This window comes from Lingula anatina, chromosome 1 (assembly GCF_051362555.1).
Source record: "Lingula anatina isolate TDL-2025a chromosome 1, LinAna3.0, whole genome shotgun sequence".
Classification (NCBI taxonomy): Eukaryota; Metazoa; Brachiopoda; class Lingulata; order Lingulida; family Lingulidae; genus Lingula; species Lingula anatina.
The window spans coordinates 65,206,862-65,233,120 of NC_141767.1; the positions used below are offsets into that span (position 1 = coordinate 65,206,862).

The 26,259-nt window shown below is 34.8% G+C and overlaps 1 protein-coding gene and 1 long non-coding RNA gene across 4 annotated transcripts; both read left to right on the forward strand.

Annotated features, from left to right (window-relative positions):
* The first annotated feature begins 34 nt into the window (after nucleotides 1–34).
* Nucleotides 35–25,211, forward strand: LOC106181025 (harmonin). Of its 3 annotated transcripts, XM_013565265.3 has the most exons (24): nucleotides 123–209; nucleotides 3,422–3,451; nucleotides 7,404–7,471; nucleotides 7,633–7,716; nucleotides 13,037–13,164; nucleotides 13,504–13,577; nucleotides 13,790–13,898; nucleotides 14,127–14,151; nucleotides 14,289–14,349; nucleotides 14,610–14,710; nucleotides 14,943–15,087; nucleotides 15,277–15,333; nucleotides 15,511–15,644; nucleotides 16,255–16,313; nucleotides 16,735–16,842; nucleotides 16,974–17,098; nucleotides 19,476–19,561; nucleotides 19,731–19,788; nucleotides 19,997–20,050; nucleotides 20,209–20,311; nucleotides 20,599–20,708; nucleotides 21,402–21,457; nucleotides 23,064–23,089; nucleotides 23,678–25,211. In XM_013565265.3, exons 1-24 carry the CDS (start codon nucleotides 174–176, stop codon nucleotides 23,791–23,793), a joined length of 1,953 nt encoding a protein of 650 aa, XP_013420719.1. In that variant the 5' UTR covers nucleotides 123–173; the 3' UTR covers nucleotides 23,794–25,211. The 3 variants fall into 3 exon arrangements, with proteins under 3 accessions (XP_086856993.1, XP_013420720.1, XP_013420719.1); XM_087000867.1 differs by lacking the exon at nucleotides 3,422–3,451 and having other exon boundaries at nucleotides 35–209; XM_013565266.3 differs by lacking the exon at nucleotides 23,064–23,089 and having other exon boundaries at nucleotides 118–209.
* On the forward strand, nucleotides 17,105–19,453 carry LOC147764886 (uncharacterized). Its single transcript, XR_015331912.1, has 3 exons — nucleotides 17,105–17,366; nucleotides 17,843–18,010; nucleotides 18,210–19,453. It is a non-coding gene; the product is annotated as an uncharacterized LOC147764886 (long non-coding RNA).
* Nucleotides 25,212–26,259: the final 1,048 nt, after the last annotated feature.

Sequence of the window (26,259 nt, forward strand, 5' to 3'; positions counted from 1 at the left end):
GCATAAATGATTTCATATGAATAATATTTTTTATATTACAGTGCAGTCTTGTATTTTTCATGATATAAATCTGTGTGACACAACAAAGAGACAAGTGTGTCGTTTACTCCGTGGCTGCAACGACCTAGTTTCGAAAAGCAGATGTACGAAAGTTGTTATTACACAGGCTAGCTATGGAGCAGCAACTTGCTAAAGAATTCAACGAAGAGGTATCGTATCGTTTGTAATTTGCGATTCTTATGCAAAACACAGATTGCTTGATTATACGGTATTCGTAAACCCATTGCTAGAAGCAGTTTTTCGAAGCCTGGGCGTCGCCTTGGCCTCAGTCCTGTCTCGTTGACACTGCGAGATAACATCACATATCCGTTGTAAACTCTACCATTTTACTGCTTGTTTTTTCTTAATCTAATGTGAATGCTGCATTTATTAATTTTGTACAAGTCTTAATCAAGCAAATCACCACACATTCGAAAAAAAAGAAATGTGACTTAATTGACTTTGTTCTCTTGAGTCTGAATAACTGCAGATTCTCTCAGACTCCCACACCTTTCTTATATTACATACTAATGTTACAGAATAAGGCCATCTTATATCTCAAGTAGGCCGCATTTCCATCAGCAAACCTTAAGTGTAATACCTGTGTTTATACTGATGTCACACCGTAGCTCTCATCCACAACTACCGATAGAAGATATGGTGGTGTATGGCAAAGTTTCATGTTTTATTTTTATAGTGTATACTGTATGTATAATACTTTTTATCTTCACATACATGTGCTAAATATAGGGCTCATTCCATGAATCCTAGTGAAATAACCAGATTCCGTAGATTGATTCAACTTTGTGGAGACTCTTGCTGAATACAATCAGTTTAACAGATTAACAGAGTCCTTTTGTTTCCAGCATACTCGTATATATCATCAACTTTTCTGTATTCTACTCAACAGCAGGAGGAGGGGTGTTAATCTATTAAACTGATTTTATTCAGCAAAAGTCCCTCAGAGTTGGATTGATCTACGTAGATTGATAGTTTCAATGGAAATAAGCCCATAGAGGTGCAGCTAGTACATCCACCGGGATACAGGGGCTTTCTTATCTTTTTCTTGCCTTTTACCTCCTGAAGTTGCACACTGTTAAAAAGCCATCCAGTTGTGTCATGACAGTGCTATGAATAAGATAAAATTCAACTGCTTGTCTACCAGTTATGTTCCCGTGAAATGTTAACATACCACTTAAAAATCCCCATTAATTTGACAGGCTTCCGAATGTTTCTGGATATTACAATAGATACTACAAGGTCAAATAATGATGCAAAACATTTTTACCTCCCTGGAAAATAACGCTACTGTGCAGAATTCTGTACAATGGCTTGAACCCAGTGATTGTTTGAGAGCTTGCTTCTGGGTAGGGAATGGCACTTTGTGCTAGATAGATAGAGATCTGTGTCATGGTCCCAGTCCTCAAGAGACATGCCTCTAGCATTTTCAGTCTTAAAACTACACCTTTTCTTTGTTTATATCATAAAAATAACATGTATTGCAAAATGGGCCATTCATTTTAATTTTAAAATAGACTTTTTTGTACCCAAAGCATTATTTATTTTATAAATCTTAAAGAACAGCTTGACTGCAATGGTGTGGTCACAGAATGTTTGAGAAACACCAAACTAGAATTGCTGCTATTAGAATTTTTTGTTCAAAATATATAGGTAAATCGTGCAGTTAAATGGCATGTACTTCGTGTTTTATTTACACAAGAAAATAAGGTTCCTGATAAGGATGTTTTGATTCACCTTTATATATATATATAATTATTTTATTATTTTATTCTAGATAAAGCTTTAGGTGGTTCAATACATTGGGAGCCATATCCTTATCCACTTAGATAATACATAAATAAACAGTAATTTTGCCATATGTTATGAGATAATGGCTGTCACATCAAAAATACATAGGGATGAATTTGCTCATGCGAGCAACAGCAGGGTTTTTGTGGTGAAAATTGCATTTTCGATTTTAAATGAACACTCTCACCTGAACAGCTATCAACACCATTTTAATGCCTATTTATACACAACAATAAGTACTTGTGCTCGGGAATCTTTTTAAAATGCTAACCTCTGATTACATAAGTAAAGAGGAAAATAATGTCTTTATTTGATAGAACATCATCATTATATAAACTGGCGGAGAGCTTAAAAATAAAAGTGCTTGGGATGGTGTGTTAGACAACAAAAGAGGGAATTTTTGCTCCAAAGGTGTTTAATTGCACTAGTATCTAGATAAGAATCTCACATAAAAGAAATGAGACAAAAATCTATTTTGACCAATTTAAGTCATTTTAATGTATTGACATGTTAAAAACTCATACTCAAAGGTATCCTTTATGGGATATACCAGTCAAAATTAATTTTTTCTTGGGCAAAAGGGCAATTTTCTCCCACTCAGGAATCAGTGTTTAATCAATTCCTGCACTTAGATTAAAATATATTTTATTCCATTTTAAATTCAAAAATTTAGTTCTTAGTGACTGGCCAGTCATTTCAGAAACATTAGTACTCTGCAGGCAGATAATCATAATACAATCTGCCCACTTTTTGTCTCTACTGCAATATACTCTCACATGCCTGTGTGTGTGTGTGTGTGTGTGTGTGTGTGTGTGTGTGTGTGTGTGTGTGTGTGTGTGTGTGTGTGTGTGTTAGGGATGGGTGGGTTTACTATTTATGTCCATTGTATGGATTAATATCATGGTAGTTTTTATGTGACACAAACTAATCCAGGTTTTATTGGTGTTTAAGACCCCAATCCCAGAGATTAGATTGATCCAACTAGATCGACCTAACTCCCTGGGGGTTCACGCTAAATAGTTGTCAGCTGAGCGGGCACAAAAGTTAATTACCCCCTCACAGCTTGTAGTAGACGGGACTGACATTTAAGCCAGATTATCTGACAGTAATCTAGTGAGACTCCCCACGGGGATAGATCAATCTAAAATCTATGGGAATGAGCCCTAACATACATGTACTTACTGTGATTAAGGGATATAAGTGGGGCCCTGGGGGTGTAAACTGAACTGCTTGAAATATCAAACGACTTAGTGTATTAAACATAATATTCCTGCTTACACCCCTGATAGAAGTTTTTATTGCAAAGAGGATAACAATTTTTAATGGCAAATTTTCAAGGGCATGAGTGTTTCAGTTTTGGTCAGTAGGTGACCTGGGGCACAGGTTGGTGAATAGGGGCTTTAATTATTGGATGATGGGCTGGTCAGGTTGCCTTACAGTTCTCATTTTGGATGAATACTACTTTAAACCTGGGAGGACTAAACATGTCCTGTGCTGGTATGGTTTGGTACTAATATGGTGGAGTGGTATGATATCATTGACTTGCTCACAGTTTTCTTTGTTATGATTTTAGTTTCCTGTTGTAGAAAACTTTGAAATCAAGGTAATTGAATTTTGAATTATATACATGATAAAGTTTCATTTTGTAATAATTTCTTGGTGACATTTTTTTTTTCAAAAATAAAAGTGAAAGGTTAGGTGCATATCCTATTGTGAAAGATGACAGTGATATGTCCTGGGTTGACAGCATTTTTTTAGTTATTTTAATAAAAGAAATATTTGAAGGTTTTTTGACAATTTTAAAGATATTTTCAGTGGGTCATTCAGCTGAGTTATGAATATTGTAAGTTTTGTATCACAGATTTTAACTCGTTTTTTTCTTTATATTCATTCTTGCAGTTTTATTGTACCACCAGCGTTAGCGCTGGCGGTACACATGGTTTCGGTCCCGTCCGGATCGTTCCGCCGGCTCCGCCGGACGGCTACCGTTACCGCTTCTCCTCCTAGACGGTAAGGGCCCCCGTACCCATCTCATGGATTTAGGTCACCTACAATCTCAACTCGTTCCACGTAAAATTTGGGCTTTGTCGGTATTGGGGTCTGGGTGTGGCACTCATTACAATGCACCCTTGTCTAAAAATGGTAAAATTAAATGCTAATTATCTACCCTACGGAAGGAGTTATGGGAAAAATTTCTATAGACGGCTTTCCAAAAGTCATATGTGTAGATTTCAAATATACCCTTGGATTTGACCTTTGACCTTTACTTCAAGGTCAAATGGGTCAAAATTTTCAAAAAAATGAAATTTTTTACGAAAAAAAATTTTTTTGCCCTGTTATTCAGACACTACACAGACTTAACCAATAATATTATTGGAAAGTGTTACACTTCAGGTCATCTTTCATCTCCATGAATTTGGGGTCAATCGGTGCATTTTCACGGGAGTAGCGGCCATAAGATACCGAAACTGAAAACTGTCTCTAATTCGGGAACCGTTAATGCTAGAGACCCATTCTTTTTTTCATTTTGTAGAGCATGTAAAGCCCAACACTGGAGGTGGTCTCGGTTTTTTTGTATTCCATACGGTTTTCGAGTTACGCTGTATCAAAAAGTACATATTGGTGGTAAAAGCAAAATGTGCAGTACGGTAATGGATAATAAATTTTGAACTCTGGAAAAATAAAACATAAGGCTTGGCAAAGCAGACAACTTGTGTTTAAAAATGACATTATTTCATCAAATTTGAACTTCTGAAACTTCAGAGCACCTCCTATTTCAAGAATTTTGACCAAAATGACATTTTCTTTATTTTAATTAATTTTTTCTGTGCGAAATTTAAGGCACATTATGGTAACTGCAAAATTATAACATTTAGTCCCTTATATCTCCAAAACTGGCAGAGATAGGTCCATAGTTACTATTGAAGTTGAATAGGAAGTCATATACTGGCAATCTTACTGTGACCTTGAAATTGACCTTTGACCTACTTTTCACCATGAACTGAACTTTGCAAATTTTGCTTCCCTTTTATCTCCAAAACTGGCAGAGATAGGTCCATAGTTACTATTGAACTTGAATAGGAAGTCATATACTGGCAATCTAAATGTGATCTTAAAATTGACCTTTGACCTACTTTTCACCATGAACTGAACTTTGCAAATTTTGCTTTCCTTTTATCTCCAAAACTGGCTGAGATAGGTCCGTAGTTACTATTGAACTTGATTAGAAAGTCATATACTGGCAATCTATATGTGACCTTAAAATTGACCTTTGACCTACTTTTCACCATGAATTGAACTTTGCAAATTTTGCTTTCCTTTTATCTCCAAAACTGGCAGAGATAGGTCCGTAGTTACTATTGAACTTGAATAGGAAGTCATATACTGGCAATCTATATGTGACCTTAAAATTGACCTTTGACCTACTTTTCACCATGAACTGAACTTTGCAAATTTTTCTTCCCTTTTATCTCCAAAACTGGCAGAGATAGGTCCATAGTTACTATTGAACTTGAATAGGAAGTCATATACTGGCAATCTAAATGTGACCTTAAAATTGACCTTTGACCTACTTTACACCATGAACTGAACTTTGCAAATTTTGCTTTCCTTTTATCTCCAAAACTGGCAGAGATAGGTCCATAGTTACTATTGAACTTGAATAGGAAGTCATATACTGGCAATCTAAATGTGACCTTAAAATTGACCTTTGACCTACTTTTCACCATGAACTGAACTTTGCAAATTTTGCTTTCCTTTTATCTCCAAAACTGGCAGAGATAGGTCCATAGTTACTATTGAACTTGAATAGGAAGTCATATACTGGCAATATAAATGTGACATTAAAATTGACCTTTGACCTACTTTTCACCATAAACTGAACTTTGCAAATTTTGCTTCCCTTTTATCTCCAAAACTGGCAGAGATAGGTCCTTAGTTACTATTGAACTTGAATAGGAAGTCATATACTGGCAATCTACATGTGACCTTAAAATTGACCTTTGACCTACTTTTCACCATGAACTGAACTTTGCAAATTTTGCTTTCCTTTTATCTCCAAAACTGGCAGAGATAGGTCCGTAGTTACTATTGAACTTGAATAGGAAGTCATATACTGGCAATCTAAATGTGACCTTAAAATTGACCTTTGACCTACTTTACACCATGAACTGAATTTTGCAAATTTTGCTTTCCTTTTATCTCCAAAACTGGCAGAGATAGGTCCATAGTGACTATTGAACTTGAATAGGAAGTCATATACTGGCAATCTAAATGTGACCTTAAAATTGACCTTTGACCTACTTTTCACCATGAACTGAACTTTGCAAATTTTGCTTTCCTTTTATCTCCAAAACTGGCAGAGATAGGTCCATAGTTACTATTGAACTTGAATAGGAAGTCATATACTGGCAATCTAAATGTGACCTTAAAATTGACCTTTGACCTACTTTACACCATGAACTGAATTTTGCAAATTTTGCTTTCCTTTTATCTCCAAAACTGGCAGAGATAGGTCCATAGTGACTATTGAACTTGAATAGGAAGTCATATACTGGCAATCTAAATGTGACCTTAAAATTGACCTTTGACCTACTTTTCACCATGAACTGAACTTTGAAAATTTTGCTTCCCTTTTATCTCCAAAACTGGCAGAGATAGGTCCATAGTTACTATTGAACTTGAATAGGAAGTCATATACTGGCAATCTAAATGTGACCTTAAAATTGACTTTTGACCTACTTTTCACCATGAACTGAACTTTGCAAATTTTGCTTTCCTTTTATCTCCAAAACTGGCAGAGATAGGTCCATAGTTACTATTGAACTTGATAAGAAAGTCATATACTGGCAATCTAAATGTGACCTTGAAATTGACCTTTGACCTACTTTTCACCATTAACTGAATTTTGCTTTCCTTTTATCTCCAAAACTGGCAGAGATAGGTCCATAGTTACTATTGAACTTGAATAGGAAGTCATATACTGGCAATCTAAATGTGATCTTAAAATTGACCTTTGACCCACTTTTTATCATGAAGGGAACCCTGCTAATTTCTTTCTCTTTTAACTTCAAACTTGACAGAGATAGGTCCATAGTTACTCTTGAACTTGAATAGGAAGTCATATACTGGCAATTTACTGTGACCTTGAAATTGACCCTTGACCTATCTTACAAAGAACTTAAATTTGATTGTACCATATATATTTTTTGCAATAGTTTAAAAATTCTTGTTGATTGCATTTTTACAGCTTGTCAAGCACAAAACTGGTGGCTGTGTCCCTTACTTTGTGTATGTGGGGGTCTATACGAATGCGCTTGCTCCAGCTGGTGGTACAATATTCGGAGGCGGTATCGCCTCTCTGATCCTCTAGTTTCCTTTTCTTATTATCTCTCTTTTTCTACTTCTTATATTTAAAATTAACGCAGGCTCAGTATATTGTTAAGCTTCCTCTGAGAGCAATGACAAATTATTCTTATTTTAGTAACATATGCTTTATAACTTTATAACTATGAGGTTCTGCACTGCTTTTGAAGAATTCCATCCCTGTATTTCAGGTTCATGCTCTCATTGATGATTTGTCTGAGAGGGAAGCTCTGTTTCAGAGTCTTAGGGAATACCAACAGTAAGTGACCATGAAAATATTAATTTTGTAGTTGTCAGTAAATTTGTAAATTAAAAATGTTGACAAATAGTTCTTTGAATTGCAGTGGAGAAAGAAAGAAATAAGATTGTAGAACTGAAGGAATATCTTGTTAACATTATTAATATTATTTTATTTGTCAGTTCATTGGACTTGAAGCAGCTAATGGAGGATCTCCGTAACTTGGTGAACACTCCTGGAAAAATGAGCATATATGAAGCCCTCAGGTAGTCAGTGATATCATCTGCCTTTTTTTTTTCTCTGATAGAAGTGCTGGATGCACTTTACCTTTCTACATGTTCAGTAAAAAGCTGATGTCTTAGTCCAGTCACCTTTTTTTACTATGCATTTCCATACCCTATGTTGCTTTCATCATTTATTGATACTTGTAAGTAAATACCAGTAGAAATTGAACATCCAACTTATACCTGAAACCTGGATGTTATCTATTTCATATATAATTCATTGTAGACACAACACATGTATTTTGAAAATTTAATGTTGTTAACCCAGTTGTCTAGATATTAAATTAAATAGGCCTTTTCTTAAACACAAGTAATTCCAGTACTTACTGATGCTTTTTCACAGATCACCTTCAGACTAAAACCGTGTGCTTTCTTCTAATTCAGAGGCATGCATTTTAGAACGAACTTTTGTCTGCTGGATTTCAGAGCATTTATGCATTCTTTGCATTTCCACTTTCAGTTAAAGTACAACTTTTAGCAGTGGCACTTATAAGCTTATTAGCTGAAAGAAGCTGTAACATGCCAGGATATTTTGAAATTATTTTCAAGATTAAAAATAACAAAATACCATAAAATGTCCAGTTTTAAAATAGCTGTAATTGTTGTGGTTGTGCTCCCCCTCCCCTCCCCAAACACACAAACACAAAATAAAAAAACAAGAAAAAAAGAAAAGAAATGGGTCTGTTGACTTTTTTAATCATAAATTGATGGTTGCTACTCCCTGCTGTATCTTGATTCTACCACAGTGATGAGTTGGATTCAGAAATTTGAGCTTGCCTGCTTTCTCTACGTGATAAATTTACTGGTTTTACTTTACCTCTAGTGTCAGGCAAAACTCACATTATGAATTCTGGTCATATCGATTCCTTGTGTCCCATGGGAGCCAAGGCAGAGGCCATTGGTTGTTGTTTTGGGTTTCAGCTTTTCATAGGATATATAGTGTTGGTAGGCCAGCTTAAATAGTGGCAGAAAGGAAGATCTGGATGGTTTCATTGCCTGGAGACCTGTCTCCAGCACATTATTTTTTGTGGGTTCTTAGACTTTAAATGACAGCATGTAGGGATGTTAAGTGCAGGGCTGCATTGAAGTTTTTTTTTCTTTGAAAACCTTGTACTTGTGGAGAATCAAAACTCACTTTGCCATGAGCTATGGACCCATTCAGTGTACGTCGGTTTTATTTGTGTGAGCCTAAGTTAGATAGACGGTAAGTGATGACATATATTCATCAACTTGTGCCATGTGGGCAAGTCTACTTTCATAGACGTATAATTCACAAGGCATAATGTTCAAATAAGGCGGTAAAGTGCACTTTCAGGATATAGGAACCTGAATCTTATTGATTTGAGATCATTTGCTCTCAACAAGGGCCCACCATTATATGGGGTTACCAGTACTTCACAAATTTAGGGTCAACTTAAGTCTATGTCCTCATAAATTTTGATCTTTTTGTTCAGTTCATGTCTGCAACCAAACAAAAATAATAAAAATGTGCTAAAATATTAATTTTTATGTCATCAAATTAACTTGAAATAATGAGATGTTGATATTGGTCTAACAAAGTGTTCATAAGTACCATCATATCACATTAAACTGCAATTGATGTAATTTTTATGTACAGACACAGATGTGTCTGTACATATTGCCATCACCTGCGTCTGTCGTCGCCGATGGCGATGGCGATGGCGATGGCGATGCCGATGCCGATGCCGATGCCGGCGCCGTGCACTTTCCTTGTAAACACGATAAGTGGAGGGCAGTTTTACTTTTTGGCTTTATATTTACAGAGCTGATGAATATTCATAAAACGCAGGTCAAGTTCGAAAATCAGCATGATCGGGCCATTATTGTAGAAGTTATGCTGTTTTTTCACTTTTCAGCATATTTTTCACATTTCCTCAGATTCAATTCTTAGGCATGTTAACAGTCTCATTATTAAACTAATAAGATACGTAAAAGTGTTTGTTTGACATTTCCTGCATCTTTACAACATTGTTAGTTGATTTTGTAAAAATGATGGTAAACTTGTTATCGTGTATTGTGTAATAAAGTTTCAAAAATGGAAATAAACTCATATCATTGCAGTTTGTCAGATTGAATTATTCACTATGTTCAGAATCTCAGAATGGAAGAAATTGGACATTTAACACTGCTCTGTTGATATTTTTCCCATCTCATCAATTTTCTTAGTTGATAATATAAAAATGGCAGTAAACTGTTAATTTTGTTTTATGTTAAAAATTGTTAAAAATGGAAAAAAAAAAAAACATTTCAGAACAGTGCTGTCTTGTTTACATTTTGGCATTTTCAAGTTGTGACTTTGAAGTTCCATGGGCCTGAAGACCTTTGCTAGTCACATTTTCTGAATATCCATGATACTAATATTTTATTATTAAAAATTGATGGTCATCATGCTGTTAAACATTATGTAATATTGCATCAAAATTTGAAAAAAACCTATTTTGGGCACTGCTCCCATGATGACCATTTAAGAAAAACCATGTCACTTACTGTTCTCAAACAGTACAGTAAATATATATAGATGTGTCTATACATATTGCCATCACCTGCGTCTGTCGTCGCCGTCGCCGTCGGCGCCGTGCACTTTCCTTGTAAACACGATAAGTGGAAGGCAGTTTTACTTTTTGGCTTTATATTTACAGAGCTGATGAATATTCATAAAATGCAGGTCAAGTTCGAAAATCAGCATGATCGGGCCATTATTGTAGAAGTTATGCTGTTTTTTCACTTTTCAGCATATATGCAACACTGTAAACACATTTCAACGAAAACCGATAGGCCTGTTGTCATGAAACTCACAGGAAAAATTGATCTTACTAAAACGCAGGTCAAGTTCGAAAATTGGCATGATCGGGTCACTATTTTAGTAGTTATGCTTTTTTTTCTTTTTTCAGCATATATGCAACACTGTAAACACAATATAAGAAAAACAGATAGGCCAATTGTCATTAAACTCACAGGAGTGGTCAATCCTGCTAAAACGCAAGTCAAGTTCAAAAATCAGCATAATCAGGCCATTATTTTAGAAGTTATGCTGTTTTTTACATTTCCTTAGATTCAATTCTTAGGCATGTTAACAGTTTCATTATTTAATTAATAAGATATGTAAAAGTGTTTTTTTGACATTTCCTGCATCTTTACTACATTGTTAGTTGATTTTGTAAAAATGATGTTAAACTTGTTATTGTGTATTGTGTAATAAAGTTTCAAAAATGGAAATAAACTCATATCATTGCAGTTTGTCAGATTGAATCATTCACTATGTTCAGAATCTCAGAATGGAGGAAATTGGACATTTGACACTATTCTATTGATATTTTTCCCATCTCATCAATTTTCTTAGTTGATCATATAAAAATGGCAGTTAACTGTTAATTTTGTTTTATGTTAAAAATTGTTAAAAATGGAAATAAACCCATTTCAGAACAGTGCTGTCTTGTTTACATTTTGGCATTTTCAAGTTGTGGCTTTGAAGTTCCATGGGCCTAAAGACCTTTGCTAGTCACATTTTCTGAATATCCATGATACTAATATTTTATTATTAAAAATTGATGGTCATTATGCTGTTAAACATTATGTAATATTGCATCAAAATTTGAAAAAAACCTATTTTGGGCACTGCTCCCATGATGACCATTTAAGAAAAACCATGTCACTTACTGTTCTCAAACAGTACAGTAAATATGTACAGATGTGTCTGTACATATTGCCATCACCTGCGTCTGTCGTCGCCGTCATCGCTGTTGCCGGCACCTTGCACTTTCATTGTAAACACGATAAGTGGAAGGCAGTTTTACTTTTGGGCTTTATATTTAAAGAGCTGATGAATATTCATAAAACGCAGGTCAAGTTCGAAAATCAGGATGATCGGGCCATTATTGTAGAAGTTATGCTTTTTTCTTTCACTTTTCAACATATATGCAACACTGTAAACACATTTCAAGGAAAACCGATAGGCCTGTTGTCGTGAAACTCTCAGGAGTAATCGATCTTACTAAAACGGAGGTCAAGTTCGAAAATTGGCATGCAGCCTGAGTTGGAAAAGCAGTCTAATTGGCTTCTTTTTCTGGAAGTTATACATTTTCAAAGTGTGAACTTGAACTCTCATGGGCCTGAAGCCTTATGCTTGTTACACATTTTACTTTCATTGGTATTACCTGTTGAGCATAATTAAAATTTGATGTTGAATTTACAGTTTAACATAATGTACTTTTGCATCAGAATAAACAGTAGCCTATTTTGTGCATAGTTATTTCCTGCTTTTTGTCTGTACATTTGACAGCTTTGCTGCCTTGTTTGTAAATATGTGCAAAGTGGTCTACCTCTCAATCAGAGGCTGTGTTGTCTTTTGAATTAATAATATGTTTATTGCTCAGTGGTCTTTCTGGTATGTATGAGGATTATTGATTTTTCCGTGGCTTTGCTTCTTTCATTTACAGAATTCTCAGAATAAATTACCATATAATTGATTTGAATTAATTCCACCTTTCCCTCATGAATACATACCTGTGAAAGCCAGGTGACTCTTAAGAACTTGCAATTATGTCTAGGATGGCACAGAGGTGATTTAAAGATACAATTTATGTGACATGCTGTATTGTTTTATGACATAATACCTGTATTTACATGTGGCAGGTAATTCAAAAGACAACTTTAAAGCTATTCTAAATGCATATGAAAATGTCCCAAAGTCTTACTTTTTATGTCTGTAAATGTATGTCCTGCAAAGTTTTTTTTATCTTTTACCTGATGTTGGCATTTTCTTCTGTTATCTCAAAATGGGTAATTAAAACATCATGATTCATTTAGAACTAAGCTATTTTTTAAAATTAGAAACTGTGCAAAACATCAAATCCAAGTGCAGGGGCGGGTCAAGTCATAATTCATAAGTAGGAGAAAAAAATTGCTTTTTTTCCTCTTGCAAAAGTAGTTTTGGTGCAAAAATCCCATATACCAAACAAAATGGAGGACTGTTTTTGTCAGCATTATATAAAAATGAAGTTTTGTGTAGATCTCTCTAAGATGCATGTTTATAATTCCATTGGAAAAATGTCATAGTTGTCATTAGAAAATATCCAGTGTCACATCTCTAAGATGTTGTTCTAGTTTTGTGTTGCTGCCCCTGCAAAGGTTCCACAATTGCATGTTATCATTGTTAAAAGACTGCTTTTTAATGGGGATCATCTAGAACCAGACTGCCATTGTGCCTGCTTGTATCATTGTTAGGTACATTAAAAACACTTCAGACGAGTATTTTCTATTAACACGTCTCACTGTATTTCAGGCCACTGATTCCAGTGAAACACCAGCTGGACTACGAGCGTATGTTGCCACCTGCTGTCTATGGGAAAATCAGGGTGATTCGATTGAAAAGAAGAGCAAATGAAAGTCTAGGATTTGCAGTGAGAGGGGGTAAGGTTCAATGACTTGAGCAATCTCACACTGACTTGTGGTATTTCTATATATAAATATATACCTAATTTTCCACCCTATGGCATGCAAGGGAACACTTCTGAGGTAGAAAATTACACAACTTCATATTTTATTCAGAAGTTTCCCATTGGGGAAGATAAAAGCATGATTTATATAGAAATGCATTCCTCCACTTACAAATAATTGAATTTCAATTTCCTTTTTGTGTAGAAAGTATTTTAAATTGCCCCCTGTTTTTTTCCCCATTATTTTGGTAGGTTACATCAGTAATGTGTTATTACTGTATATATATTTCATATGTCATCCATCCACTTTTAGGTTTAGAGCACGGTATAGGGGTGTATGTGTCCCATGTTGATCCAGAGTCACAAGCCTACCACCAGGGACTCAGGGTGAGTATATCAAACATATTAAAGATACAATTTGTGTCCCCTGGAGATCCAAAGCCACATTCAAGCTTGTTACCATGTACTCGGGTTGAATTTATAAGATGTGTCAATATAAAAAAAGATCCAAGTAGTTTTCCTTTCCATAAACATATCATATCTTAATCACCTGTAAATCCTGCAATGTACTTGTATCATGTAATGTACTGTCTGTTCAGGTTGGAGACCAGATAGTGAGAGTGAATGGATTCACCATTGAGCAGGCCATCCATGATGAGGTGCTGAACTTGCTGAAGGCAAAGAGTCAGATCGTTCTGAAAGTCAGATGTAAGTATGAACAGTATTGTAATAACATAATAGAAAATAGTTTAAAGAGATAAGGAAGTCTCATGATGTTGCTTGCACTTTGGCATACTTCACTATTCAAGTGACCTGGAATTGAAATATTTTGTAAAGTTTCATGTTTTAAAATAAAAAAAGAATTGTTAAAATTGAAAAGTGTAAATGCTATTGTTCATGACTCTTTTGTAACAAATCCTTATTTTTATCTTCCAGATATAGGAATGCTTCCATCCAAAGAGTAAGTGCAGATGTTTGATTCTGATCCAAGAAAGCTAATTTCAGTTTTTTATACCAGGTGTAACTAATTGTAATTCATTTTGTCACCGACATATTTTTTTCTGATTTTAATTCTTAGTTTTATCTTTTATTTCATAGCCGGGGTGATGACTTTGTAAGATGGCAGTTTGTGGACAGACTTGACTCTGGAAAGGCTCTGGTAGGTGGAGCCACCATGTCTCTGTCACTTTTGTCATGTAAATTAAAAGAATTAGTTTGTGATGTTCAAAACGAAGACAAAATTTCAATGTCATTAAATTTAACAGAACAAACCCAACTTTTGTTTGAAAATATTCTTTAAATAAAAAATAAAATTTCAATTAATACAAATTTTATATGTTCTTTGAAGTATTAAAACAATGAACAAAATTTTAAAAGCTTAGAGGAGAACATTTTTTATCTTTTCCTCGATAATTTCAGCAACATGTCCTTGAGGATGCATATGCCAGGACCTATCTGTTGGACCAGAGGGATGTGAAGTTGTTTATACATATCCCTGTAGGAATGGGTCTGGGCTGCAGGTACTTGTTAGCTTATGTTTATTATAATTGATATATAAATATTCTACTTCATATACTATAGGTAGCAGTTATTTTCTTCAATATGAGCAATTCAGTCAACATTTATTGACCTTATCCTACCAGCTGGAGTTAAAATTGAATATCTGTATAGAAAATAGATATTTTCATGGCAAATGTGAAGTGAAATTGTACTGAGAAGTTTCCTATAGTGAGAGCTGTGGTTGTGTTCCAGTATTTGCAGTGGTCCCCCTGAACACCCAGGTATATTTATCCAGTCTATAAAGCAGGGGAGCCTGGCAGAGGAGGCAGGGCTGGAGGTCGGAGATCAGATCATCAATGTCAATGGAACCAGCTTTTTTGGGATATCCCATGGGGAGGTACGGAAAGAAATGTATAAATGAAAATAATGAATTTTTGTTTTCACTAAATTAGGAACTGACTAATTAGGAACTTTTAACATTATTGCCACAGGAATGTTGTTAATGTTGTGGTTAGCTTGTATATTTTTAAGATTTATGTATTTATTTTTCCAAGTGATATAATTTTTTCATTTTGTCATATTTCAGGCCGTAGTGGCACTCAAGGGCAGCCGACAGTTGGAGTTCATCATCAGGAAGGGAGCTGTAAGTCCTAAGTTATTCCTCCACGCTTGTCTGTATCCCTCTGATACCCATCTAATATAACAATGTTTAAAACCCCAAACGTTTTAAATATTTTTCCAGCAGACTGGGACATATGGATTAATGATATTATTATATTGCTAAAAGAAAATTATTATTTATATATGTAATGTTTCCCAGGGTGCAGATCTATTCCGTCCCAACTCTCCAGTCCTGTCAACAGAAGAGCTGCGCGAGAGAGAGCGTCTGCTAGAAATGAAAGAGATGGCCATTCAGAGAGAAAGAGAAAAAATTGAAAGAAAGGAAAGAGAACAGTAAGTAGGCAAAACATAAAAAGTAAAACATGAAATGGATCTTAGCGCCCAACTAACATTTTTTGTCGTGGAATTTCTGTAAAGAAAAGAATATATTTTTTACGTTAAAAAATTGACATTGTCTGTAAACATCATTACAATCTTTACAAGATGACAAATGTTTTAAAATATCTTCAGTGAAATTAACTTCAAAGTTAAAAGCATGTTTTGTTGCTTCTGTTTTTCCTGCAGCTTAGCTCTTGTGTGGTAAGCAGGACTTTGGATATTCCTTATGCACATTGTCTTGTGGCATGCTTGCTTGTACTGCTCAAAATAAAAAATTTCTCCTGGAAATTAAGTGAATATTAAGCTTATCTGATAATTTATTGGGTTTTGTTACAAAATACAAAATTTGAACTTAATGTTCTTCATTTGAGTGATCTTAATGTGAATTTTCTTCATACTGCTGCTATGTACATCCTCATAGCTTGTGATTACTGAAACATGTACACAGCATGGTTTATGACATTTGTTTCTTTTATATGGAGTTCATTTTTGCCTCATAGATGTATGCATGTTTTCATACATTTCCGAGATATACTGTTGTACTGTTCTCTGTTGTTGTTTTCAGCAAATTACTAGAAACTGAAAGAAAAAGAGAAACAATGGAAAGAAAACTACGAGAAAAGGGTAAAGGCATTTTCAAATATCTGTATATTAGATAGCTAGATTGGAAGGAGAAGATCTTTATTTGAACTGTTTGTTGAATAATGGTTTTGAATGTGTATTCTCCAAAGTTACTTACTGCAGGGACTCATTTGTTAGTAATTTTTTTAGATAAATAAGAAGGGAGAGTGAATGCACTTGTATGAATTATTAGGACCAGTTTTTAACACAACTCACAGAGAATCCAAATGCCAAAAAAATCTCTTGGGCAGCAGAGAAAAGTGCTTTCAAACTGCACCTTCTTCATATTTCTGGTTTAATTGACTTATTTTTATTGTAGTCCATAAAGCACAAAGTAAGTAAAAATATCTGTGCAAATATCATTCACTAGAAATAATGTAATGTCATGTAAGCACTTACATAATATGCATCTTTAACATTGTAGAAGCCCGTCATCAGGATGCTATTTCAAGACTCAAACAACAAGAACAAGAAACTAAAAAAGAAGCTGAGGAAAGGAAGAAAACCGAGGAGCAAGCAAAGAGAGATCAAGGTTTGGTTTGCTGAAATACAGTTATATATTAATTCAAATTTGAAATTTGTTTTTAAAATATCAACCAAAATTACTGAGACAAATGAGTGTCATTTTATGATTTAGACTTTATACTCAGATTTTAATTGCAGAGGAAAAAGAGGAGGAAATTTTGCAAACCAAACAAGAGCATGAAGAAAGCATGACTAAGATGCAGGAAGAACTGCTGACACTTCAAGAAAGAGAAAAACAACAGAAGGAAAGACTGAAAGAACAGGTATTTCTGAGCAATATGGTAGCTCTTTGAATTAATGCATTTTTGCCAATAATCATTTGATGGATATGACTTTGTACCATACAGATTGTGGTGCATTACTGTCATTTTAGTCGAATATGATCATGTCAAGGTGGGATTGTGTAATTGATCAGGTGTATATATTAAGATAACCTGACCTATTTTTGCCTGTTACAGTTAAACTAAATGTTCTTATTTTTTGCTGCTAAAGATGAATTACATTCAGAATCTCAAGAAACAAATGCAGGCGGTCAGTTTTTCTCTCTTTGCAAACTGCACAGACTTATAATTAATTACTTGTTTTAAACTGCATATTATATTTTGGAGCAGCATTGCTTTCATACACTGGCACATGCATGCACAGTTTTCTGATAAAGATTTACACTGCACTGCTATTACATTTATTTATTGCTGTTTTTAAAAAACAATCACTGATTTTTAAACATAAATTTTTGTTACTTTGTTAGTATGTCATTTTCTGTTTATTTAGATACTGATTTATTGTGTAACTTTTGTAAAGGATCTTATATATAGCAGTTCCTTAGAAATATATTGTGCAATAAAATGTTGTCTTTAATTGATGTTTACCAGACTATATGTTTCACAGTATGATAGAGGTAAACAAAAATAAATTACTATGGTTAAATCTACTTAGTCTTATCAATGTATTGGTGATTGCTTCACTACCATAGTCGTATCTGTGTTACATGCTGCTCACAACTGCAGGAGAGAGAAAGGGAGAAAATGAAGCGGTTACGCAAAGAGCAGGAAATGCTGGCTATGGTTCAGCAGCAGGAGTTTAAGGGAATTGTTCGCACACAACAGGTCAAAAGTTCACGGTTCCAGCAGGAGATTGAGGAGGGGAAGCGTGAACATGAGAGGGAAGGTGTAGTGGTGAGACCATGTTCTTCACCTGCATGTTTCTGTCTATATACATAGTAACTGTTCTGTGCTACTGCTTTGTACTTCTCTATTTTGAATTTTTGTTGAACTTGAAGATCATCATTCCTTTCTTCAGTTTTCATGCTGATTGTGTTTATTCAATAACTCTCTTGTTATAGCTGTGTATACAGCACATTTTCTGCTGTTGTAGGATGAGAAAGCTACAAAGTTCAGACCTCTTATACGAAAAGCTTCTCAGTATGCTGTAGAACAAGCGGACATGAAGGTATAATGGATACCTCACTGTCACCGCTGTCTGCAAGGCACATATCTATGTTATGGTTTTTATAAAGACACTGATCGAAGTTTGTCACACTTCATCAAATATGTATACTAGTATATTTCACTGCTGTTATTGACAATCCTTCAGTCAGATTCGCTATAAAATATGTATATTTTTTGTATCAGCATTGTGAATGATATATATTTTTTAATTATGTTAATATGCATGTGCTTATTGTGGCATGGTGCACTGTTAGGGAAACATTGGAATGCTGTTGATGACTACTCTAAAACTGTTATTGATTATTGATTTTTTTAGACAAGAAATTTATTTTGTCTCAAAATGTGGAAGAGTTTGATAAGCACTGTCATCTATACGAGAGTTTTTCCCCTCCCACATTACCCACCACAGAAGTTACATGTATGTCACTTCTATTCCTTCAGTTTAGTTTGTAAGGTTAGGATGAGGTATAGTACATTGAATAATCTTTGCCTTTATGATAAGATATATAAGGGGTATAAGAGATAATATGATATTGTGGGGAAATACTGTGTAGTAGAACTTAGTAAATGTGTCCATTAGTGTGTTCACTGAATTTTCAATTATGGTGTCCATATTGAATGGCCACAGTTATTTTTCCATTTAGAAATGTACTAGTATAAGGTATTTGAATCACACAGCCCTGTAGATGCATGTTCACCATCAGGCACAATGTATAGTGCAGATTGTGTGAGATGAAGACACCATACTTAATAGTACTGTACTTGTATGTATTCATGTTGTTTATATTAGACATTTTCTGACATTTTGAATTGACAGTTTTAGTTATTTCAGACTGCAAACAGTGGGCAATATTTATAGATATAAAGAGTAAAATTGTGACATTTTTTGTAAAGATGTTTACTTTCTGTCTCCTGCTACGTTATCCAGACTGAGTGGTATGATATCTCTTCAGCAGCTCTACTAACATCTAACCTGAAGTTGGTGTTTTAAGCCTGAAACATTATTATCTTGTGTTTACTCTTCTTTGGAATCGGAATTCATGTGTCTCAAATGCATTGAGTCAAAATGCTAATTCACTGAGAATTTTCAGGATGGATACATATAACTATGTATGTTTTTTTTTTTTTTTTTTTTTTTTTTTTTTTTGGTATCTTATGAACCACTCTCCAGATGCATTATAACCTATTTCAGTTGACCCAGGCCAGTAGTTTCAAATTGCAAAAGCCAGTTTTGATGAGCCCAGCATCAAGCAAGACATCCTCACAGGAGAAGACAGGGTGAGTGATAGACAGTGCTGCCTTAATCAGTGTTGACAGAATCAAGAGAAAAAAATCAGTGGAATATTGATGTTTTCTGAAGTTGTGTTTCAGTCCTTAAGAGCAGATTGTTCATTGATAAACCAAGAAAAATGCCTTAATTGAGAATTTATACAAATTGTATTTTTAGGACCCCTTACTTTGATGATGATGCCATATCAGAAACAGATTTTGATCCAGAGAGATATGTGAGTGTTTATGAGTTGTTCAAGTTGTAAATCAACTAAATGGTGATATTCTTTACTTTTTGGGTAGATGCTTGAAAGCTGAAAACAGATACATTTATAATCAATTTATCATATATACATTAGATTCAAATAATATTGTTTGACAACAGTTTATTTTGGTGTTTATTTTGATGCAAATTTAATATCAATTTAATATTTTGGTATTCAGTTCACACATGAGGAGATAGAGGGCAGACAAGTGATACTGTTGAAGATACGACGGGTAAGATGGATCTTTTGCTTCTGAAATATACCTTATGATTGTGTATAAATCTTCTGAAGATTTTGTATGTTAAGCCTGTGCAATCTAACCAGTCCCTTATTATTTTTTTCTAGACCATAAGTCAATATTTGTTCACAATAGATATTTTTCTGTTTTAGAATGGTCTTCGAGACCTGTCATTTGAAGGAGGCACAGGCACAGCCCTCCGCGGCAAGATCATTGTGACACATGTCATGGAGGGAGGAATAGTTCACATGCAAGGTGGTGCATAGGGTTTTTCCCCCAATTCTTTGGAATCCAAATCCATTTGTGTTTAAGGTTGTTAACAGATTAATTAAGAAATTGCATTGCGAATAGAACATTATATGAAAAAATTAATGAAAATGAAGTTAAAATGGAAGTTGAAAATGAGGTACATGTTCACAAATATTTTCATTATATCTCTCATTGATGTGGTTCAAATTATGATTTGTCTAGAAATATCCAGGTTCTTGGCTAAAACAAATTAATAATATATCCTAGAGTTCAGTTGTACAAGTATTTTGCAGGTGGTATTCACAAGGGTGACCAGCTGATGATGGTGGATGGTCACAGCCTGGTGGATGTGTCTATGGATGAAGCCATGAGGCTGGTGGATGAAGCAGCTGATAGAGTTGGGGTGAGATGTCACATTTATAAATGAATCATTTTCACTTTATATATCTGTCTATACTTTATACATTAATACCATCAATGATGTTCAGTTTTTGTGTCTGCTGGGGCTTTAAAATTTCTTCTAATGATAGGATTTGCAGTAAACATGTCTTACACCCCATTTCCATAGATTTTTAGGTCGATCTATCCCTGTGGGGAGTCTCACTAGATAACTGTCAGCTTGGCCGGCTTAAGCGTCTGTCCTGCCTACTAAAAGCTGTAAGGGGGTAATTAACTATGGTGCCCGCTCGGCTGACTGCAATTTAGTGTGAACCCCCAGGGAGTAAGGTCGATCTAAAACTTAATCTTTAGATTGATCTAAATCTCTGGGAAAGCACCCTTAGAATTTGACGCATGGAATGATTCATGTTTTAGATACAAATCTAACCATAAGGTAAAAACCTTTTTTAAAATTTTTTATGCAAAGTCATCTAAATTATGGAACGAGTAACCAGGTTGTTGAAATAACAAAAACACATTTGAAGTTAAGAACATTTTTATATAATTGTGCAGTGTGCAAATAGGGGGTCCACTTTTACTCTGTAATCTTTATTTATTGTTTTTCTTTTTCACTTCTTGTTTAAAAAATACAGCTTATGTTTTATTGTTTAAGTACATATATGGATGAAAATTAAAGTTCACTTGAATCTTCCTTCAGGTTCATGCACAGTTGGTGGTGGCCAAGGCTGGTCCTAAGGAGTATGAGGATGAGGTGTAAGTAGAACATGTTGGTACAGACACATTGACTAGAACTCAGGGATAGTTGTGTAGGAATGAGATCCTGAGAGAGATGGGAGGGAGTTGTAAGTAATGTGAGAGTATTGTTTATAGGGAATAGGTGCTTGGGGGGTGTAAACAGGCTTCATAAACAATATTGATCATTTGTGACTTGGAGGCACAAGTTAGTGATTTTGATTACTGTATTAATGACTCGAACCTCTTTTTCATGGTCTTATTGTATAAATACTGCTTGTAGTTAGGGGGAAGATGAGGAGATGGGTTGGGGGTATCAGTAACATAACAGGAGTGTGCTTGATGAGGTACCTCATGGAGAAAGAGCGTGGGGTGGTGAATAATGGGAGAAATGTTTAGAGTCAGGATAGGTTGGGTAGGGTGGAGTGACAGAGACAGGGGATTGGGTGTGCAGGGATTACGTATTTAAGGGTTGGGAGGGGGGAATGCATGTAATTAACATGGAAATTACTGTGTATATACATGTGATTTTATCAGGAGTTGAAGCTGTTTCTTTTTACTCTACATGTACATAATCTGCTTATGGTGGATTTTTGTCTTCCTTTTATACAGCAGGAGAATTTAAAGAGAAGGGTACAGAACACTTGTTAATTTTTTTCATTGTTAAAATAGGTCATCATTAAAGCAGCTGTATTGTTTTGGGAATGAACAGCCTGCTATGTACTTAGTATCACACTTGATCACAAATCCATGGTTTACTCCCTTATTTTTCACGCATCAGTCATAGATTGTATAAGCATAACTACAACTTCTTCACATAGTACAGTATACCTGTAAACTACTGTTTTGTTAGACCACTCACCAATTTATTTGGTTTAGAATTAATGGAACTTTTATCCTGTACCTAATTTCTAATCTCCAAACTGTTAGAATAGTTAACTTTTGTGAGTTGACATATTAGACTTGAGGTAACTTACATTTTCTCAAGGAATTTCAATTATGATTGTGGCTGTGAATATGACACCGATAGACATTTGTTTTCCAGTCTGTTTTGAACGAAGCTCCCAAAGTGAGACATCAGTGGTATTTTAATGATCTGAGTGTATTTCTCACATTTGGGTTATTTTCCTTTATTACATTTAAACAAAGAACTGGTTGTTTGGAGAACATCACTTTCATGTATGATATGTGGATCAGAAATATTTATTGTTCCAAGTAATTGTAGCACTAAGGTAGAGTGGTATATCACTGGCATAGTGGTATATCACTGGCATAAGGTAATATATCACTGGCATACAGTGGTATATCACCAGTATACAGCAGCATGTCAAAGGCATGCAGTGGCATATCACCCATAAGGTCCGTAGCCAGTGGGACTTTTTGCTGGGTAAAGGTCCACTTTGGGTTAATTTGATCTAGTTAAATTTAGGTTTCATGGCAAAAAGTCCACATTTTCAGAAAAAGAACACCCTTTTGCAATTGCTGGCTACGGGCCTGCATACAGTTGCATATCATTCAAATATGTGAGTATATCACTGTTTTATTGTGGTATATCACCAGTTTGCACCATAAGCTCACATTTATTCAAGCTTCACATATAATGCTCACTAATTTTTGTTTCTTCAAGCATGAGGTCTGGTTCAAATTCCACCAGTGAGTATAGACAGGTTGAATGTTACATGCTGGATGTACATGTATCTGCACAGGAGAAAGCAATATTGCTTTTGTTTGGCTTTGTTAAGACACATTTGTCTCTTATTTATTTTCTAAGTTCAACTTGGTCTTTAATGCTTCACCTTGTGCTGCAGATTTCAACTAAACAACAACCTTCAAAAAACTTTTGTTTCTTTGATACACTTCTTATTAGTCTTTTTCTTTATTGCACTAATTTAACAATATTTCAGTTTGGTTTTTAGACTTGGAACTGTCAACTTTTTATGTTTCTTTATAATTACTCATTCAGACTTGCTTTAATTTTTAGTGTGACATTCTACATGTAGAATTGTCAAGACTGTGTACAGTCTCTAGATAAAACATTTAACTTACATTTGTCAGTAACTAATGTATAACATTTAAATAAACCAGTACTTGGTGACTTATGTGCTTTATGTTGTATATAACCTGGCGTAACTGGATAAAAGTTACTTAGGACTTTTGTGTTTAGTGTATGTTTTGTTTCTCAGTTAAACAGTATGTGTATCATTTCTTATACTGTATATTTCTTATATTTGTGTATTTCAGCACCTACTTTTAGAGGCGGCAGTGACAGTGGGGGGAGTCTTAAACCAGTTTTGGATGGCAGAAGCTCCAGCAGTAGTACCACTATACCAGAACTGCCCATCAGTGTCATAGATTGACTGGAGGAAAGGAAGGAACTACACACAACTACCTGCCACATACTAGAAATAATAACACTACAGCCAAATGTTGTTGTTCTTTACATTACAAATTATTTTTAGTAATAATTATCTTTTCTAGAACACTGTTTGAAGAAATGCTGGTTTAAAAAAGTTTACAATTTTATTGGGAAAATTTGTTTGTCCAAATTCTCTAGTCCATTTTGCAGTTAAAAATGATGAATTGCCCTTCTTGTTTCACCATCTTTATCCACATTCAAGAGTTACTATGTTTTTTGCTTATTACAAATTGTTTGGTGGAGATTTGTAGTGATTTTAAGAGTAAACAAGGATCTCATATTAATTCACTGTTTCGTCAAATCACTGTGTCACTTTTGATTCTAAATCTTACATTGAAAACCTCTTTCCCTGTATATTCACAGATTAAAATTGTCACCAACTGTGCATGGCTACCATCTGTGATATATACAGCAGAAGCTTGTGTTGGTACAGCTCACCACAGTCTTCAAAACAATGCCACTTTCATATTAAGCAGCAATATTTTTATTTGCCAAATTAACTCTTTCCAAAAGATAGATGACAAGCTGCTGCTCTATATGAAACATAAAACTTTGGAGGAATTATTTTGTTATACACCACACAGCCAACTTGACATACTTTATAATTACACATAGGATTTTCAAAAGATACATTTGCCAAATTCAAGTCGTTTCTATTTAATTTAATACATGCACATTCCATTAGTAGTTGAAGAGCTACCCACATAGTGAAATTTTAAAGGTGCTCTCTACAGGATTTACCTGCCAAAATGGATTTTCTTGGGGCTAATGGCAATTTTTTCCTCCTCACAAATCATTCCTAGACTTATCCCTGTGCTAGGAATAGATGTATTGTTACATTTTTAATTGAATAATTTTGACTGGCCAGTTGTATAGAGTTGTCTGCCTTCACGGGCATGGCCTCATGTTCACACAAGAAAATGGTGGTGTTTTTATGACAGACGTTGCAAGCTACCAGACATGGCAATTAAAAAGGATAATTACCACACTTCAGATACTTTTATTTAGAAGGTTTTGTCATCTTCAAGGTCTGAATTGGAAAATATAGGAAGTTTTTCAGGACATAAACACAACTGTGGGGGATTTTAATTGGTGTGGAGAGTACCTTTAATTATTTAGATTGTGTGCAATAAGTAATCTTTTCGGGAAACGAAAAAGTGCAAGAATTTATCAGGGATCGGAGTTGTAATTCTACTCCACCATTTTCAAGATTCAGATCTCTAATTCTGGGATAATTTATCCTGTCAATGACTGGTTCATTGAGTATTACATATTTCTTGCAGTGATTGTAACAAATTAGCTATCAATGAAGCCAAAAGGGTGCTACATTCCGAATAAACATCACTAGTCACAATCAGATTTTATCATTGTCCTTTCTTCTGTTAGTCTGTACTGATCAAATTCCAGGTTAGTTTAAAATGGCAGCAAAAGGAACTCTAGCTGCATCTAATGGCAGTTGTGCTAATTCAATAACAAATTCGTCACCATCCTGGTAGGCAAGTGGAAATACTTCCTTTGTACCAAAGCAGTGGCCAAATGCTCAACTGAATAAAGATTTTCTTGGTGTATAGAGAGTACCTCATAGTCTAGTCGCCACTCCCATAGGCCCAATAGTCGAACCCTGCAATGTTCTTTCCTGTAAACTTTTTTTGCTGAAACGCATTCTTTAGGTCGAGAGAAGCAAAATTAGCTTGGTTGCTACTTCCGAGACGTTGAGCATTTTTCAATATGGCCGTCAATTTATGAGGAAAAATAGAAAAACGACCAGAAATCGCCAGGTATACTTTATTAAGGGCTTCTTTGAACGTTAATCATATCAGAAGAGCACAGCAGCAATGTTAGATACACTTAAGCGCGTAACTTTTAGCAAAACATGAAAATGGCCGTCAAAACATATGGCATAACGTAAAAAAAGATGCAAAAATTGTCCGTTTTTCTTCATATATAGTCTTGTAAAAACTATTTTCGCCATTTATAATTATTTTCATTATCATATTTCGTTAGCCTTAAACTTAAGCTCTCAGAATAAATTATTTTGTCATTCCACAAATGGTTGGGTAAGGGTATCAGCCCCCAAGAGTCTGTTGCCACTCCCACGGGCTCCATAGTCGATTCCTTCTATGCTATTCCCTGCTTTCTTTTTTTGAAGAACTAAACTCTTTGAGGCTACATAAGCCAGTTTAGTTAGGTTTTCTTCCAGTTACTACTTCATAGACATAGATGAATTTTCAAAATCCAAAATGGCCGTCAAATAATTATGTAGAAAGGCAATGTGTTGGGTCCAAATTGCACTGTGTTCTGCACTTCAGATAGGTTTAAATCAATGTTGATCCTTTCAAGACTGTTTTATAGGATTACAGATAGGACCACTATACGTTAAATTCATTAAAAAAGACAAAATTACCGC

Excerpts from the sequence above, each read along its gene's own strand:
- LOC106181025 (XM_013565265.3), top strand. The coding sequence starts at position 174 with ATGGAGCAGCAACTTGCTAAAGAATTCAACGAAGAG. Across the intron at positions 13,578-13,789 it reads CCTACCACCAGGGACTCAGG|GTTGGAGACCAGATAGTGAG; the intron begins GTGAGTATATCA and ends CTGTCTGTTCAG. Across the intron at positions 14,711-14,942 it reads GGAATGGGTCTGGGCTGCAG|TATTTGCAGTGGTCCCCCTG; the intron begins GTACTTGTTAGC and ends GTTGTGTTCCAG.